The sequence below is a fragment of the Lycium ferocissimum genome, unplaced genomic scaffold (genome assembly GCF_029784015.1).
Source record: "Lycium ferocissimum isolate CSIRO_LF1 unplaced genomic scaffold, AGI_CSIRO_Lferr_CH_V1 ctg797, whole genome shotgun sequence".
Taxonomy (NCBI): Eukaryota; Viridiplantae; Streptophyta; class Magnoliopsida; order Solanales; family Solanaceae; genus Lycium; species Lycium ferocissimum.
In genome coordinates, this window is record NW_026727035.1 from 117,075 (window position 1) to 131,607 (window position 14,533).

Below are 14,533 nucleotides of genomic sequence, written 5' to 3' on the forward strand. Positions count from 1 at the left end.
TATAGCCTAACTAAAGGGAGGATTCATAAAAGGAGATAGAATAAAGTATATTTCACTAAAGTTATTCTTCACATACGATCTCCAAAAGAATGGTGACATCAATGTGTAACAAATTCATTCAAGTGATAATATGGTTGATTTGTTCACCAAATCTCTACGAACTGCAACTTTCGAGAAGATGGTGCACAAGATTGGGATGCGAAGATTCAAGTTTTGGATTGATGTTCTCATCAAGGAAGTTAATAGACATTAGACTCTTTTTCCTTAACTAATGTTTTGTCCTGATTGGGTTTTCCTGGTAAGGTTTTTAATGAGACAATCAAAATGCTCATTATTAGAAATGTGTACTCTTTTTTTTTTTACTAAAATTATTCCCACTAGGTTTTTTTATAATAAGGTTTTAATAAGGCACATTATCTATCAAATAAACATCCAAGGTGGAATGTTATTTATTATTGTGGATGTCTATCTTTAGGAGAAAAGTTAGAGTTTGTGACTTTGGGACCAAACTACTTTTCCCTTATATAGAGAGGGGTTCTCTTTATTGTATTTACATCCCTCAAGAGAAATAAAGAATTTTCCTCTCTTCTCTCTTTCTCTACACTATTCTTCGAATACTTTATTGTTTTATAACAATAACAACGTTTTAGAATTCTTATGCCAGAAAAGCCTCTTTAAAATGTCGTCGGGCTCTCCTAAAATAGTTTGCAACTATTTCACTACATCGAAATCCAGCCAGAGTTAGAATTTTGTGGGAAACATGTAGGGAAGATATATCAAATGACTTTAGAGGGATACATGCTAATTCATCTGACGCTCGATGAGAATGAACGTTGAAAAGCACTAATTATTTTTTATAAAAAGCATGGTCGAGGGCGTTGAGAATATGATATATTTAAACTTGATCATCAGGGTCTGGATAATAATATAATTAAAAAAATTGATGAAATCTACAAAATCACATGTAAATAAATCAATACACATTGAAAGCAAAATCTCGAACATGATCAAATTTTCAAATTTATATTGCAAAGAATCAATCACAAAATTGTTCTTTGAGGATGGACCCCAAGGATCCAAAAAACGTTCCTATATCGAGCATTACTTGAAAATGTCATATCACGACGTATATATAATAAATGTTATCAAAGCGTTATCTTCTCTTCTAATCTCTCCTCTCCTATTCAAATATAATAATTCAGCTCAACTTCCATTGCAGGTGCTCGATTAAGCTGTTAATGGAGTTGTTCTAATTCTGATGTTGTACTGATACTTGTGATCATTAAAGTTCTCCATTATCTTTGAGGGTGTGTTCGGTGTGGAGGAAAATGTTTTTAATGGAATATCTTTTACTGGAAAATGTGTTTTGAAAAATATGTGAATTTTATTTATTTTCTCATGTTCGTTTGGTAGTTTTAAAATAAGTGAATTTATTTATTTTTACGTTTCTTTGGTTGATAGAAAACATTCTGTGAAAATCCACCCAAGCCCCACAACTCCACCCTAACCCCACCACCCCATACCACACCAACCCCCCCCCCCCCCAACCCCCACCCCGATTTTTTTTTTTTTTGAAGTTTTTAATTTTTTTTCGAATTTTCTAAACTAACACATCCTCCACCCCCCCCCCTCCCCGGCGTGTACCCATATCACACCAACCCCCATAACCACCCACCCCTAATTTTTTTTAAAAGTTTTAAATTTTTTTTTGGATTTTCTAAACCACCACATCCCCCCCCCACGTGGACCTATACCACACTAACCCCCACACACCCCCTCGTCCATTTTTTTTTTTTTTGAAGTTTTAAATTTTCTTTTCTTGGTTTTTTACACCCCCCCCCCTAACCACCCAACAACAACAACATACCCGGTTGAATCCACAAAGTGTGGTGTCCGGGAGGGTTAAATGTACGTACCTTACCCCCACCTTGGTAGGAGATTGTTTCCGAAAAACCCTCGGCTCAAAAGAAAACAAGAAAACAAGGGGAGAAAAGTCAGATACCGAGGGCAAATTCTTAAAAAAAAGTTTTAAAAGTTACTTTTTTTGGATTTTTACATCACCACCCCCTCCAATAACCACGCAAACTTTCAATTTTTATAATTTTTTAATAAAGGTAAAATTAAATAGGAAGTAGAAAATTTAGGAGGGGTAGGGGGTGCGTGCGGGAGGTGGGTGTAGAATCAAAAAAGAAAACTTTTTTTAAAAAATAATTTTTTTGGAGGGGGGGGGGGGGGGGGGGGGTGGGTGGGGTGAAAAAAAAAAAGAAGAAGAAACTTTTAAGCTTTTTTTAAGAAAAAAAGAAAAAAATTAGGGGTGGGGGTGGGGTAGGGTGCAGGGTGTGCGGAGTGGTTGGGGGTGTGTTGAGTGGGGGGTGGTGGTTGGGGGCGGGGGGAGGAGGAAGGGATGTGGTGGTGTAGAAACCCAAAAGAATTTTTTTTTTTTTTAAAAAGAAAAAAATTAGAGGGAGGAAGGGCGTGGGGGTGGGGCGGTGGGGCATGGAGGTGGGGAGCTGGGACGATGGGGGTGGGGTGTAGGGTGGGGGTAGGGTGCGGCGTGGGGGGAGTGGTGCATGAGTTGTGGGAGTGGTTGGGGTTTGATAGTGGGGGATGGGTGGTCTAAAAAATCAAAAAAAAAAAAAAAAAATTCAAAACTTTTTTTTCAAAACAAAATTAATTTTTCTTTTTTTTGGGGAGGGGGTGGGGTGGGGGTGGTGGGAGTGGTTGGAATTTGGTGGTTGGGGGTGAATTGTGCGGTTGGTGGAATGCATTTGTAGACTTTTGTTCCCTACTTTTACTAGAGAAGTTATTTTCCTCATTTTTGAGGAACTTCTTTTCCTAAAGAAAATATTTTTCAAAATTTTTGACCAAACGAACGTGAGCAAATTGGAAAACATTTCTGGAAAATGTTATCCTCCATACCGAACACACCCTGAATTGATTGCTTTTTTCCAAGAATATTACAGAAATATGACTTGTTTGCACAGTTTTTTCTTTTAAAGAAAGCGCAACGGGGTTGTATTTATTGTTTCAAAATTGCAGACAGATTTAATAATCTGTTAAAAAGTGATTTTAACGCCCAATTTATTCTGAATACTATTTTCAAGAATAGATTTAATAATCTGTTAAAAAGTGATTTTAACGCCCAATTTATTCTGAATACTATTTTCAAGAATTATACAAAGCATTCTAAATTTTTAAAAAGTAAACTCAAAAATAAAACTAATTATTCGGTCCATTACTTGAAGGAAGGTTGCAGTAGTACTAGGTGAGTACATTCAGTTCTCAAACAATGATGTCCACTTGGATGTGGTTGCTCTATATTCCAATCGCATGGTCTAAATAGACTACTTAGAGATTTTAATTAATTTTTACCACTAAATTCTTCACCTGTTCTTCCCAGCAAAGCTGTAGCAAATAGATTCATATTTACCTAGCAACCAAACACTTGCAAACCAATGCAACTACCATGTATATATGTTCTGAAACAAACCATTTTTTATTTCTTCCCCTATATAACCAACCTTGAACAACCGAAAAAGAAAAAAGAAAAAAAGGATGAAGAATGCTAGCGCTGAAAATTTGGGTTCTTACCATCTGAAAATCTCATTTTGAACATGACAACAATAAAAGATACCTGCTTCATTGACATACTCGCTGAAACATGGATCAGTGAAGTCAATATAGTCAAAAATCATACTCATGATGTCACTGATATCGAAGTAATTGCAGTCATTATTAACATTGGAGAACGCAGATCGACAGTAATCCTCAGAAGACTGCTAATAAGAAATTTTATAATCAAATTCACAATCGCAAGGGGAATCACGAGAGTGCTTTAGATCTACAATTTGTTGCCTACATCTTCTTCCCAAATCCCCTTCAAGATCGATACAAGAGCAGCCACGCAAGTCAAGCGATTCAAGGTGTGGACAGCCATCCAGAATGGCTTGCAGTCCTTCATTTGTCAAGTTATGATCAATAAGGGCAAGGTGCCGCAATTCAGGCATACTTCTGGCAATAGCTAGAGCTTTATGATTGTCTTCTGATGGTGGAAGTCTCAGTTTATCAAATGGACCGGCATGCAATATAAATGACTTGAGCAGAGGGCAAGAACGACCAACAATTTCTAAATCATCTTTAGCTATGTAAGTGAAGTAAATGTGCAACTCCTCCAACAATGGGAAGTTCTTGGCAGCTACAGCCAAAGCCCCAGATAAGCGATTATAGCACTTAACAAGTCGAAGATGCCTGAGCTGACTTGATCTGTTAGAAAGAAAAGCAAATTCATTAATTTAAGAGAACTCCTATCTCAGGGGTGGCAACAAAAAGAAATGAGCAATTGCATGAAGACCACAAGGAAAAGGACAACAATAGCACCTCAAAGGAAGTACATTATTAAACTATTACCATAACATGGGCAGAGATTTGAGAATTTAGGTAAAAAAGATATGGAATAAACCCAAGCTCAGTAAGAACAGACAAGTTTTTTTCCAGGAGAAAAGAAAAGCAGACATGTTCAATTCCTCCTATTGCCACCCTTCTCTTCCCTTATTTCTTCCTAGAAAGACATTGTTCACTCATTCATGTTTTTGGCCCAGAGGAAGATCCAAGATTTGTAGGTTGTGGGTGCCATTACTTTATGTATACAATATATGTACCACCAGCCACAACTACCAAGTAGGAATTGGATGGGTCGGTTCGGTAAGTTTTTTGGTTAATTCGGTTAGGTTGATTAGGTCCTTATCCACAACAGACAAATAAGTTTGGCTTTAGTTCAACTCTTGTCCACATATGATTTAAATTCTATTCCAGAAGAAAATTAAAAAAAAAAAAAAAAAAAAAAAAAAAGAGAAAGAGCGCCTTCAATTAAAAAATATGGTTAAAAGGTAACTTAATTACTAAGCATTCTTTCTTTGACTAGAATAATTTGCCTTCAACTTTCTCCAGCTTAGCTTTCCATCTTAATTGTCAAGTTTTATGGTAATTCTTTGCAAAGCAAAAGTTTTAAACTTTCAATCTGTGATAATCAACTCAAACGGTCTACTAATCAAGCCATTTCAATTTTTCAAAAGGCAATAGTAGATAGTGGCGGACCTAGGATTTTTACCAAGTGGGTTCAATATATAAGAAATATATAAATAACACTGTATATACATATATATTTTTAAAAAACAGATTAAATATACATGTATATACAGTATTATTTTTCAACGAAGTGGGTTCATATGAACCCACTTGAAACCTCACCGGAAAAAATTGTTAATGAAGCAAGGTATAATGGTAGAGACAAAAATGTTACCATGGAACTCGGATACAATAGCAACTAAAAGATTTTAAATACCAAGCTTAACCAATCCACCGGCATACAATTTATGTATTGGAGGTGCCACTTCAGGTATGTATCAAATTATCCATACATGTTCAAAACTTTAACCGAAGCGTGTGGGTGGCATGGCACCCCTACCCTATAAGGTAGATCCAGTCCACCCCTGGTTTTTGGTATTTTAAAAGCAAAAGTAGTTGCTTCATCTGAACTTTTAACATCAGTTACAAGTTTCCACTTCATCCAACATTATTCTATTCCTACTTCTGAGTGCCTTAAAAGAAAATTGCTAGATCATTATTTTTTGTTTCTCCTTCACAGTAGCAAATCAAAAGAGAAGACACCCCACTGCTATCCTGATGGACAAACTGGATTCGTGGCATAGGACATACCAGTATCACCCAATAGAATACACACGATTCATTTTGTGAAAATATCTGATTAGTTAGCGCAATATTGCACAGAGAAGACAATGCCATTTACAATGAATAAGTATTAGCAGTACAAAAATAATATAATAGTACAATAAACAAAAAATAGTATAACACATCATATGTCTGGTATTTTATGCCTTAATGGTGTTGCATCCTGGAAGTGTACTTCTACCGCGCACGATGAGCATATTATTAATCCCCAATGATATTAAAAGGATAAGCAGGTTTTCACCAATTGCTAACCATTTTACGTTGTAGAGAAGTGAAATTATGCAAAGATAAAAGAAGATATAAATCACTCACTCTATCACAATTTGTTTGGCACTAATAGTATTCATAAGTTTAACATTTTAAATCATTTTTTACCATGAAAGATTACGCATCATATTACTTTAAGTACTTCTAAACCAAGTTGCGCGGACTCTTCGTTTTTTATGCCGCTCTCGTCTCGACACGGGACGGGTGCGGGATACGTCTCGGATACGGTCAACCAACTTCGGATATTTTGACCAGAGTCTATGGATAAATTTGGGGGGAAAGTTGATATTTTGATTTCCCAAAATGAAAGATAAAACAGATTTAAGACATGTGAAATGGCATAGCTTCAATATTATAGTCCTTTTGTCTCATATTCGTTGCTTCATGGTTCCGGCCAAACAGAGAGAAACGAAGAATTCAAGGGGTCGTGTTCTTTATAGATTTATTTTTATAATTTTGAATTTTCTTAGACATCTTAGCCGAATCCCTGCAACCGTATCTATACCTGGATCCGCACCCCCGAATCTTAAAATTTGGCTTTTGCCGATTCCGGCACTCGGATACCCGCACCCGAGTCCTAGCAACTTAGCTTCTAAATATTTCATGTCTAAATACAACAAAAACAAGTGACCTCAATCCTCAGTTAGTTCGGGTCAACTAGATGAACACTCACTATCCATTTTGCTCCAATTGGACCCATTTCATTCCGATATTCAATAAATTGGGGTTCTTTAACGCTAGAGGTTCTCTACAATTTCTATGGACATGCAAATCCCTAAATTCCTCCTTATATCACTATTTGGAGAGTTCAATCATTTTTAAGCAATTGAGCACAATCACATTTTGTAACAGTATAAGAATTAATATTGAGACAGAAAAAGAGTACCTCTGAGCAATGTAATTAAGCAAGTGTTTGTCACCGAAATACTGAATGCTAATTTGGAGTAACTGTCCCTGGCTACGATCCACCGCGGTGCGACATATCTCCTCCAACACAGGAGCCTCTTTGGATGTAAAAGGCATATATTTCAAGTCAACAACACTCCACACAGTGGGATCATGACAAACCTTCCACCAAGCAGTACAAACTCTCTGTGCACTCTCAAGTAACTCTATTGTTCCCAGTCTCTGCAGAATGTTGGCCGTGATTTCCTGTGGAAGCGCCGCCCACGGCGGCGATGAAGCAATTGAGGATGCTTCTTGTTTATTCGACATTTTGCTTTATCTTCAAGGGTTTTGATTCTGTTGTCGAGAATCAGAAAACCTCTTTAATTTCAAAAAGCTTTTTTGGAAATGGGGATTTGATCGATTTTAAAACACATAAATGTCTCATTAATTATAGCATGTTGTGAATGGATGATGTGGATGCCTACCTGTGTACTGTAGAAAACACACTTCTTCAAGTATTGTGTACTTTAGCAATAACACTATTTCAAGGATTGAGGCTTTATATATAGTCTGAAAGTTGCAAGATTTAACTTATGATGACAAATAAGTTTACTAATTAGAAATGGTGATAAATTTGAAAAATATGATTAAGTTAAAGGAATTTTTTTAGAAATATACAATTTGCTCACTTACATTACAAAAAAATAGCCTGAAACTTACATTGCAAAGTTTTGGCCCAAAAATACTTTTATACAGTGTTACGCACTTATATACAAATGATAAGTATATTATGTATACAGGTGTTTGAAGGTGTATAATGTGTAGATATATACAATAAAAAATTTAATTATACAGTATTATACGAGAAAATACGCCACATATACATATTTTTTGGTGTATATACAAGAAAATATGCACATATACATATTTATAAACAATTATGCAATATTGTATAAGTGGGTATAAACATAGATCTGGACTGATTTTGAATAAGACTTATACATATTTATACACCTATATATATAAGTATACAAGACAGATACATTACGTATATAGATGTATAATAGTGTATAAGAGAGGTGTATACACCGATATACACTATTATAAGATATTGCTTCAAAACGAAATGCAAACCAGAAAGGCAGCAGAAGAAGAAATCAGCAAAGAAGAAGAAATCAGCAAAGAAGAAGATCAACTGCACAAGTTTACAAAACCATGGGTATGCTTTTCATGATTATTCATTTTTCAAATAGAATTACTAGACCCCAATTTAATCCCAAAAAACCCACTAACCCCCTTTTCCTCCCCTCACGACTCCCCCCCTCCCCAACTTTAAAATTTTTTTATTTACTTTATCACCAGCCCCCTGCTCCCACGCCTCCTCCGCCCCCCCCCCCTTCCCCCGCCCTCCCAACACCAAATTTTTTTTTTTAAAAAAAAGTTTTAAATTTTTTTATTTGCTTTTTCACCAGCCCCCCTAGTCCTCCCCCCAACCCCAATTTTTTTTTTTAAAAAAAAGTTTTAAATTTTTTTTTTTTTAAAAAAAAAGTTTTAAATTTTTTTATTTACTTTTTCACCAGCTCCCCCCTCCCCCCCCCCCAACCCCCAAAATGATTTTTTTTTTAATTTTTGATTTTCTTTATTTGTTTTTTCCCCCCCCCCCCCCCCTCCCAACCCCCCCCCCCCCCCCCCCCCAATTTTTTTTTTTTTTTTTTTTTTTTTTTTTTAACAGCCCCCACTCCGCCTCCTCCCACCCCCACCCCTCCCCCATCCCCCTCCCCTTTTTTTAAAAAGTTAGAAAAGTTTTTCTTTTTGTTTTTTTGCATCCACCACCCTCCCAAAAAAAAATTTGTTTTAAAAAAAGAAGTTTTGCAAAGTTTTTATTTTTGTTTTTTTGCACCCCCCCCCCCCCCCCCCAACCCAAAAAAATAATTTTTTTTGAAAAGAAGTTTTTGAATTTTTTTTTTTTTTTGGTTTCTTACTTCCCAAAAAAAAAATTGTTTAAAAAAAAAGGTTTTGAAAAGTTTTTATTTTTGGTTTTTTGCACACCCCACCCACTCCCAAAAAAAAAAATCTTGAAAGGAAGTTTTGAATTTTTTTATTTTTTTTTTTGGGTTTAGGAAAAGTTTGGATGAAATCCAGGTTGTTGTTGTGTGTTTATAGTGAAATATATGGTTTTTCTGCTGTTGCCCCAGTATGGTTCAGGATTTAGGAAAATATATCCAACATATAATTTTTTTATTCTTGTCCTGGTATTTATCTAGTTCTGTTTGTAGAAGATAACCAATAGATTTGTAGTTGTTGCAACAAGTTCTACACTTTTTGCAACAAGTAGACAATTTGTTGCAACGACTCACTAATATGTTGGACATAGCTTCAGTTATTTGCTTCTGTTTGTAGAAGATAACCAACAAATTTGTAGTTGTTGCAACAAGCTCTACACTTATTGTAACAAGTAGACAATCTGTTGCAACAACTACAAATCTGTTAGACATAGCTTCAGTTATTTGGTTCTGTTTGTAGAAGATATCCTACAGATTTGTAGTTGTTGTAACAAGTTCTACACTTGTTGCAACAAGTATATAATCTGTTGTAACAACTACAAATCTGTTGGACATGACTTCGATCATTTGGTTCTGTTTGTAGAACAGATTTGTAGTTGCTGCAACAAGTCTAGTGCAACAAGTTCTACACTTGTTGCAAGAAGTAGACAACCTATTTATGAATCGGCAAATGTTGAGGAAAGATATAGTCAAATTGACGACCAAATTAACAATCAATCCTCGAGAAGAGATGAAGAACGAGAAGAAGCGAGTAGATACAAATGAAGAAAGTGAAGAAGAACTAGAAGATGAAGAAACTAACGATGGAAATAAAGGAGATGGAGTAGATCAAGGAAATGTGCTACACCCCATAAGGCAGTTGCTGAACAAATTATTACTTAAGTTGTGGTATTTGCAGCCAAGGTGTCTATTGAACAATTTCTATTTATGAACTTATTTATTTTGCTTACTAATTGTTGCAACAGATGCATACAGTTGTAGACAATCTGTTTCAACAAGTTACTAATCTTTTTAAACAAGTTGCTTTGTTGTTGCAACAAATTACTCACCTTGTTGGAAAAAATCAAACAATTGCTTAAATTATTGCAAAAACTAAAAAATATATCGCAACAGATAAGTTAGTTGTTGCAACAGATCATACATTTGTTGAAGAAGTTGCAACAAGTTACTAATCTGTTTCAACAGATGGATCAGATGTTTAAGCAAGTTGCGTAGTTGTTGCAACAGATTAATTACCTTGTTTGAATTATTGCAACAACTTACTCACATGTTGCAACAGGTATCTCATATGTTGCAACAACTTACTCATATATTGCCGCAGATATCTCATATGTTGCAACAACTCCTCCATTGTTGCAACATATTGAGGAGTTGTTGCAACATATTCACGATATTGATCACATTGAACTCCTTTGTTTATACTGAATAACATTGAATTCATTTTTTAACACTAAATATGGTCGAATTGAGTACTTTACATCAAATCACTCTAATGATCACTCGATTTAAGAAGAATACACTTAGAATTGCCCATCTAATCCATTAAGGATGTTAGTAGATATATATATTCATTGCTAAATACCATTTATTTTCTTTGTTTAACACTAAATATGGGTGAATCAAGTAGTTCGCATCAAATCACCCTAATGAACACTCGATTTAGTGCATACTGACTTAGTAGATCAGCTCTCTTGACTCAAAATACATCAAATTGATTAAGTATTATACATTGATCACTAAATATCGTTGATTTCCTTTGTTTATCACTAAATATGGGTGAATCAAATAGTTCACATCAATTCACTCTAATGATCACTCAATTTAGTGCATACTGACTTAGTAGATCATCTTTCCTGACTCAAAATACATCAAATTGATTAAGTATTATACATTGATCATTAAATATCATTGATTTCCTTTGTTTATCACTAAATATGGGTGAATCAAGTAGTTCACATCAATTCATTCTAATGACCACTCGATTTAGTGCGTACTGATTCAGTAAATCATCTTTCCTTACTCAAAATACATCAAATTGATTAAATATTATACATTGATCACTACATATCGTTGATTTCCTTTGTTTATCACTAAATATCATTGATTCCCTTTGTTGATCACTAAATATGGGTGAATCAAGTAGTATCTGTTGTAACAACTGTAATATCTATTGCAACAAGTGTAGTATCTGTTGCAACAACTGTAGTATCTGTTGCAGCAAGTGAGATACCTGTTCCAACAAGATACTAGTTGCCGCAACAAGTCTTGTTACTTGTTGGATAAAACCCAATAAGTTACAGAGCTGTTGCAATAGATTCATCACTTGTTGGAAACTGTTCAAGAATTTATTAACAAGAATACACACATTTGTGATTTGAACACGATCAACATATCATATAAACCAAGTTCACAAACACCAAGAACATAAATTATCATTCTAAAAAAGAACAATATTAAAATGTCATAAAGTTCCAAAAAATAACTATTTTTGTGCCAGCTGTTTTACATAAGGAGCATTTATTTTTCCTCGTTCGCAATGATTGCCCGATTCCACGCCTTCTCTTTGTCTGTCTTCTTCCGGGTTTGCTAGGATCAACATATGGAGGAGGTATTTCTCTCTTTAATTCAAAACTTCTTTTCAAGAATTTTTTCCGTGGGGGGGGGGGGGGGGGGGGAGGGGTGATGTAAAAAACTTTTCAAAACTTTTTTTTAAAACAAAATTATTATTTTTTTGGGTGGGTGAGTGAAGTAAGAAACCAAAGAAAAAATTACTTTTCAAGTTTTTTTTTTTTTTTTTGCGGGGAGGGGGTTGGTGTTTGGTGGATGGGGTGGGGGTGGTGCAAAAAATCAAAAACAAAAACTTTTCAAAACTTTTTTTTAAATAAAATTAATTTTTTTTGGGATGGTAGGGGGTGGTGCAAAAAAAAACAAAAAAACAAAAAAACTTTTTAAAATCTTTTTTAAAAAAAACATTTTTTATGGGGTTTGGGGGTGGGGGTGAGGGCAAAGGGCGGGGGGAGGGTAGATGGGGTGGGGGTGGTGTAAAAAACCAAAACCAAAAACTTTTCAAAACTTTTTTTTAAAAATAAAATTAATTTTTTTGGGAGGGTGGGGGTGGTAGGGCGGGAGCGGGGGTGTGGGTGGTACAAAAAACAAACAAAAAAAAAAACTTTTCAAACTCTTTTTTAAAAAAACATTTTTTTTTGTGGGGTTTGGGGGTGAGGGGTGGGGGGAAAGCGCCGGGGGGGAGGGTGGATGGGGGGGGGGGTGCAAAAAACCAAAAACAAAAACTTTTAAAAACTTTTTTTTAAAATAAAATTAATTTTTTTGAGAGGGTGGGGGGTGGTGGGTGTCACACCCCTACCAGGAGTATGACGGGCTCCGACCCGTAGGCCGGGAACCAGCTGACTTATCCGTTACTTTGAATATTATAAACCATAACTCAAAGAACACCTGCACGTACAAAAGGCCGAACATAGGAATATCGGATCATTCAGCACATATGTTCATATGCGGACCGACAAGGTCGCCACATCATAACGTATATCATAAAGCCGGCAAGGCTAACAGTAAAGTATCAAGATCTCAAAATAAGGCCGGCAAGGCCACGAATATATTATACAACAATATGAACTGGTAGAGCTATAAAATATCTAACTGTACACACACGTCTACGAGCCTCTACATAGATTTCAAATGATCATAAAGACAATACCAAATAGGCTAGCGACTCCGAAGTAAGTGGAGTGCTCGAGAATCTCACGATAGAACACCTACGGTCCGATCCGTCTCCCCGCCTACCGCGGGCACGAGCGCGGCGTCCACAAGAAGGGACGTTAGTACGAATAATGTACTGAGTATGTAAGGCATGAATAACAACATAATATAGATATGAAAGGGAACATGGAATAAGGGAGATAACTTGTACATCTGGATGCCTCATAAGGCGGTGTCATGCATGCTTAGCCTTTTTAAAAAAATATTTTTATACATATATATAGTACCATGCCCGGCCATTAAGGCTCGGTGTCATATATATATAGTATCATGCCCTGCCTTTAAGGCTCGGTGTCATATATATAGTGTCATGCCCGGCCATTAAAGCTCAGTGTTATCATCATTTGAAACATTCTCATCTTTAGCAACGTCATTAACATTGTAAAAACATGTCCGTTGTTGTTGATATAAAAGCTTATAGAATCATAAATCTTTGACTCGAAAAATAGGGACATTTTGGAAAACATTTATGGATTATCAAGAAAGGGATCATGGGACATTTGGAAAACACCTATTGGATTCATAAGAAAGGAATCATGCCTTTAGAAGAAAGGGACTAGCCTTAACATACCTGTTCAACCTCCAGTTATCCACACTTATTCGTCCGAATTCGAGAGTCTACATTTAAGAGGATTCACACTATCATTCGACTTATCATAGTATACTTATATTAATCTTTCAAGTCAAACTACTCGATATTCTGCCAAAAATCGAGCAGCATCTCCCCTGTTTATATGTTTAGCCCGAAATTCTAATTCAGCAACCAACAACATCAACAACAATACCAATAGTAATAACATCATTTCCAACACCAATATATACCCTAAAACAGCCCACATGCTGTTTTCCAACCTCCATAGCTAACCAACTTACTATACAATTATTTAACCACTCTATCTTCGTGAATAAGACGGTATTAACGTAAATAGAAAGAAATTCATACCTTATTCTTGTTAAAATAGCAGTATCTCCGATATCCACTTGAATTCACGCTAAAATCCACCGCAAAACGATACTAGAATCACAACCATGCGTTATCCGGGCCTCGATTAAGATCTTCATGAATTTGGTAGAAGGATTTTTGGGAAATGTAGAGAGAATTTAAGGAGAGAAGATGGTAGAAAATGAGTGAAAAAAAATCAGATTTTTATTTTTAAATTTCTGATTTTTACTGTTCACACCGAGTACTGTAGCAGCATTGTAGCATCAGGTACTGTAGCAGTTACTGTAGCACGCATTTCTGTTCTGTCAGCCTGACTTGTAACATTCATAATTCTCCACTCTAATGTCCTATCGACGAGCGGTTTGTTGCATTGCAAACTAGACTCGACGAACTTCATTTTAGGCTTTTGACACACCTTAAAGCTCCTCATATACCTTGAGATATACCCCTCCAAAATTGACCCAAAATTCTGTCCTTAATTCTGCCAACTTTTTCCAAATTTTCAACTAACTTATTTTCTTTGATTTGGTTGATCCCGGAATCTTCCAGAACTCTCCCTACATGCTATTTATCATTTATTATACTTGATAATGGTCATGTTCTCGTGTTTCAAGGTTGTCCTTCCCGATTACGACTTATGAGATCGTAATTCATCATTTACTCCATTGTTACGTACTTCCCATGGCTTGTACCTTTCAAAACCTCATGGGACGTCTCTGATACTCCATTACAACGGTGAAGTACGTGTCATGCTCATGCTCTGAAAGTGCGGGGTGTAACAGTGGGGCGGGGGGTACAAAAAACAAACAAAAAAAACTTTTCAAACTCTTTTTTAAGAAAACATTTT

General features: G+C 35.8%; 1 protein-coding gene across 1 annotated transcript; it reads right to left on the reverse strand.

Annotated features, from left to right (window-relative positions):
* Positions 1-3,191: 3,191 nt before the first annotated feature.
* On the reverse strand, positions 3,192-7,418 carry LOC132045800 (putative F-box/LRR-repeat protein 23). Its single transcript, XM_059436379.1, has 2 exons — positions 6,902-7,418; positions 3,192-4,263 (listed from the first exon to the last, which is right to left on the reverse strand). Exons 1-2 carry the CDS (start codon positions 7,228-7,230, stop codon positions 3,780-3,782), a joined length of 813 nt encoding a protein of 270 aa, XP_059292362.1. The 5' UTR covers positions 7,231-7,418; the 3' UTR covers positions 3,192-3,779.
* Between the last annotated feature and the right edge of the window lie 7,115 nt (positions 7,419-14,533).

What these genes read in the sequence shown, in the direction of transcription:
- LOC132045800 (XM_059436379.1), bottom strand. Translation starts at nt 7,230, where the DNA reads ATGTCGAATAAACAAGAAGCATCCTCAATTGCTTCATCGCCGCCGTGG. An exon ending in CTTAATTACATTGCTCAGAG is followed by an intron (nt 4,264 to 6,901) that starts GTACTCTTTTTC and finishes TCTTTCTAACAG; the next exon opens with ATCAAGTCAGCTCAGGCATC.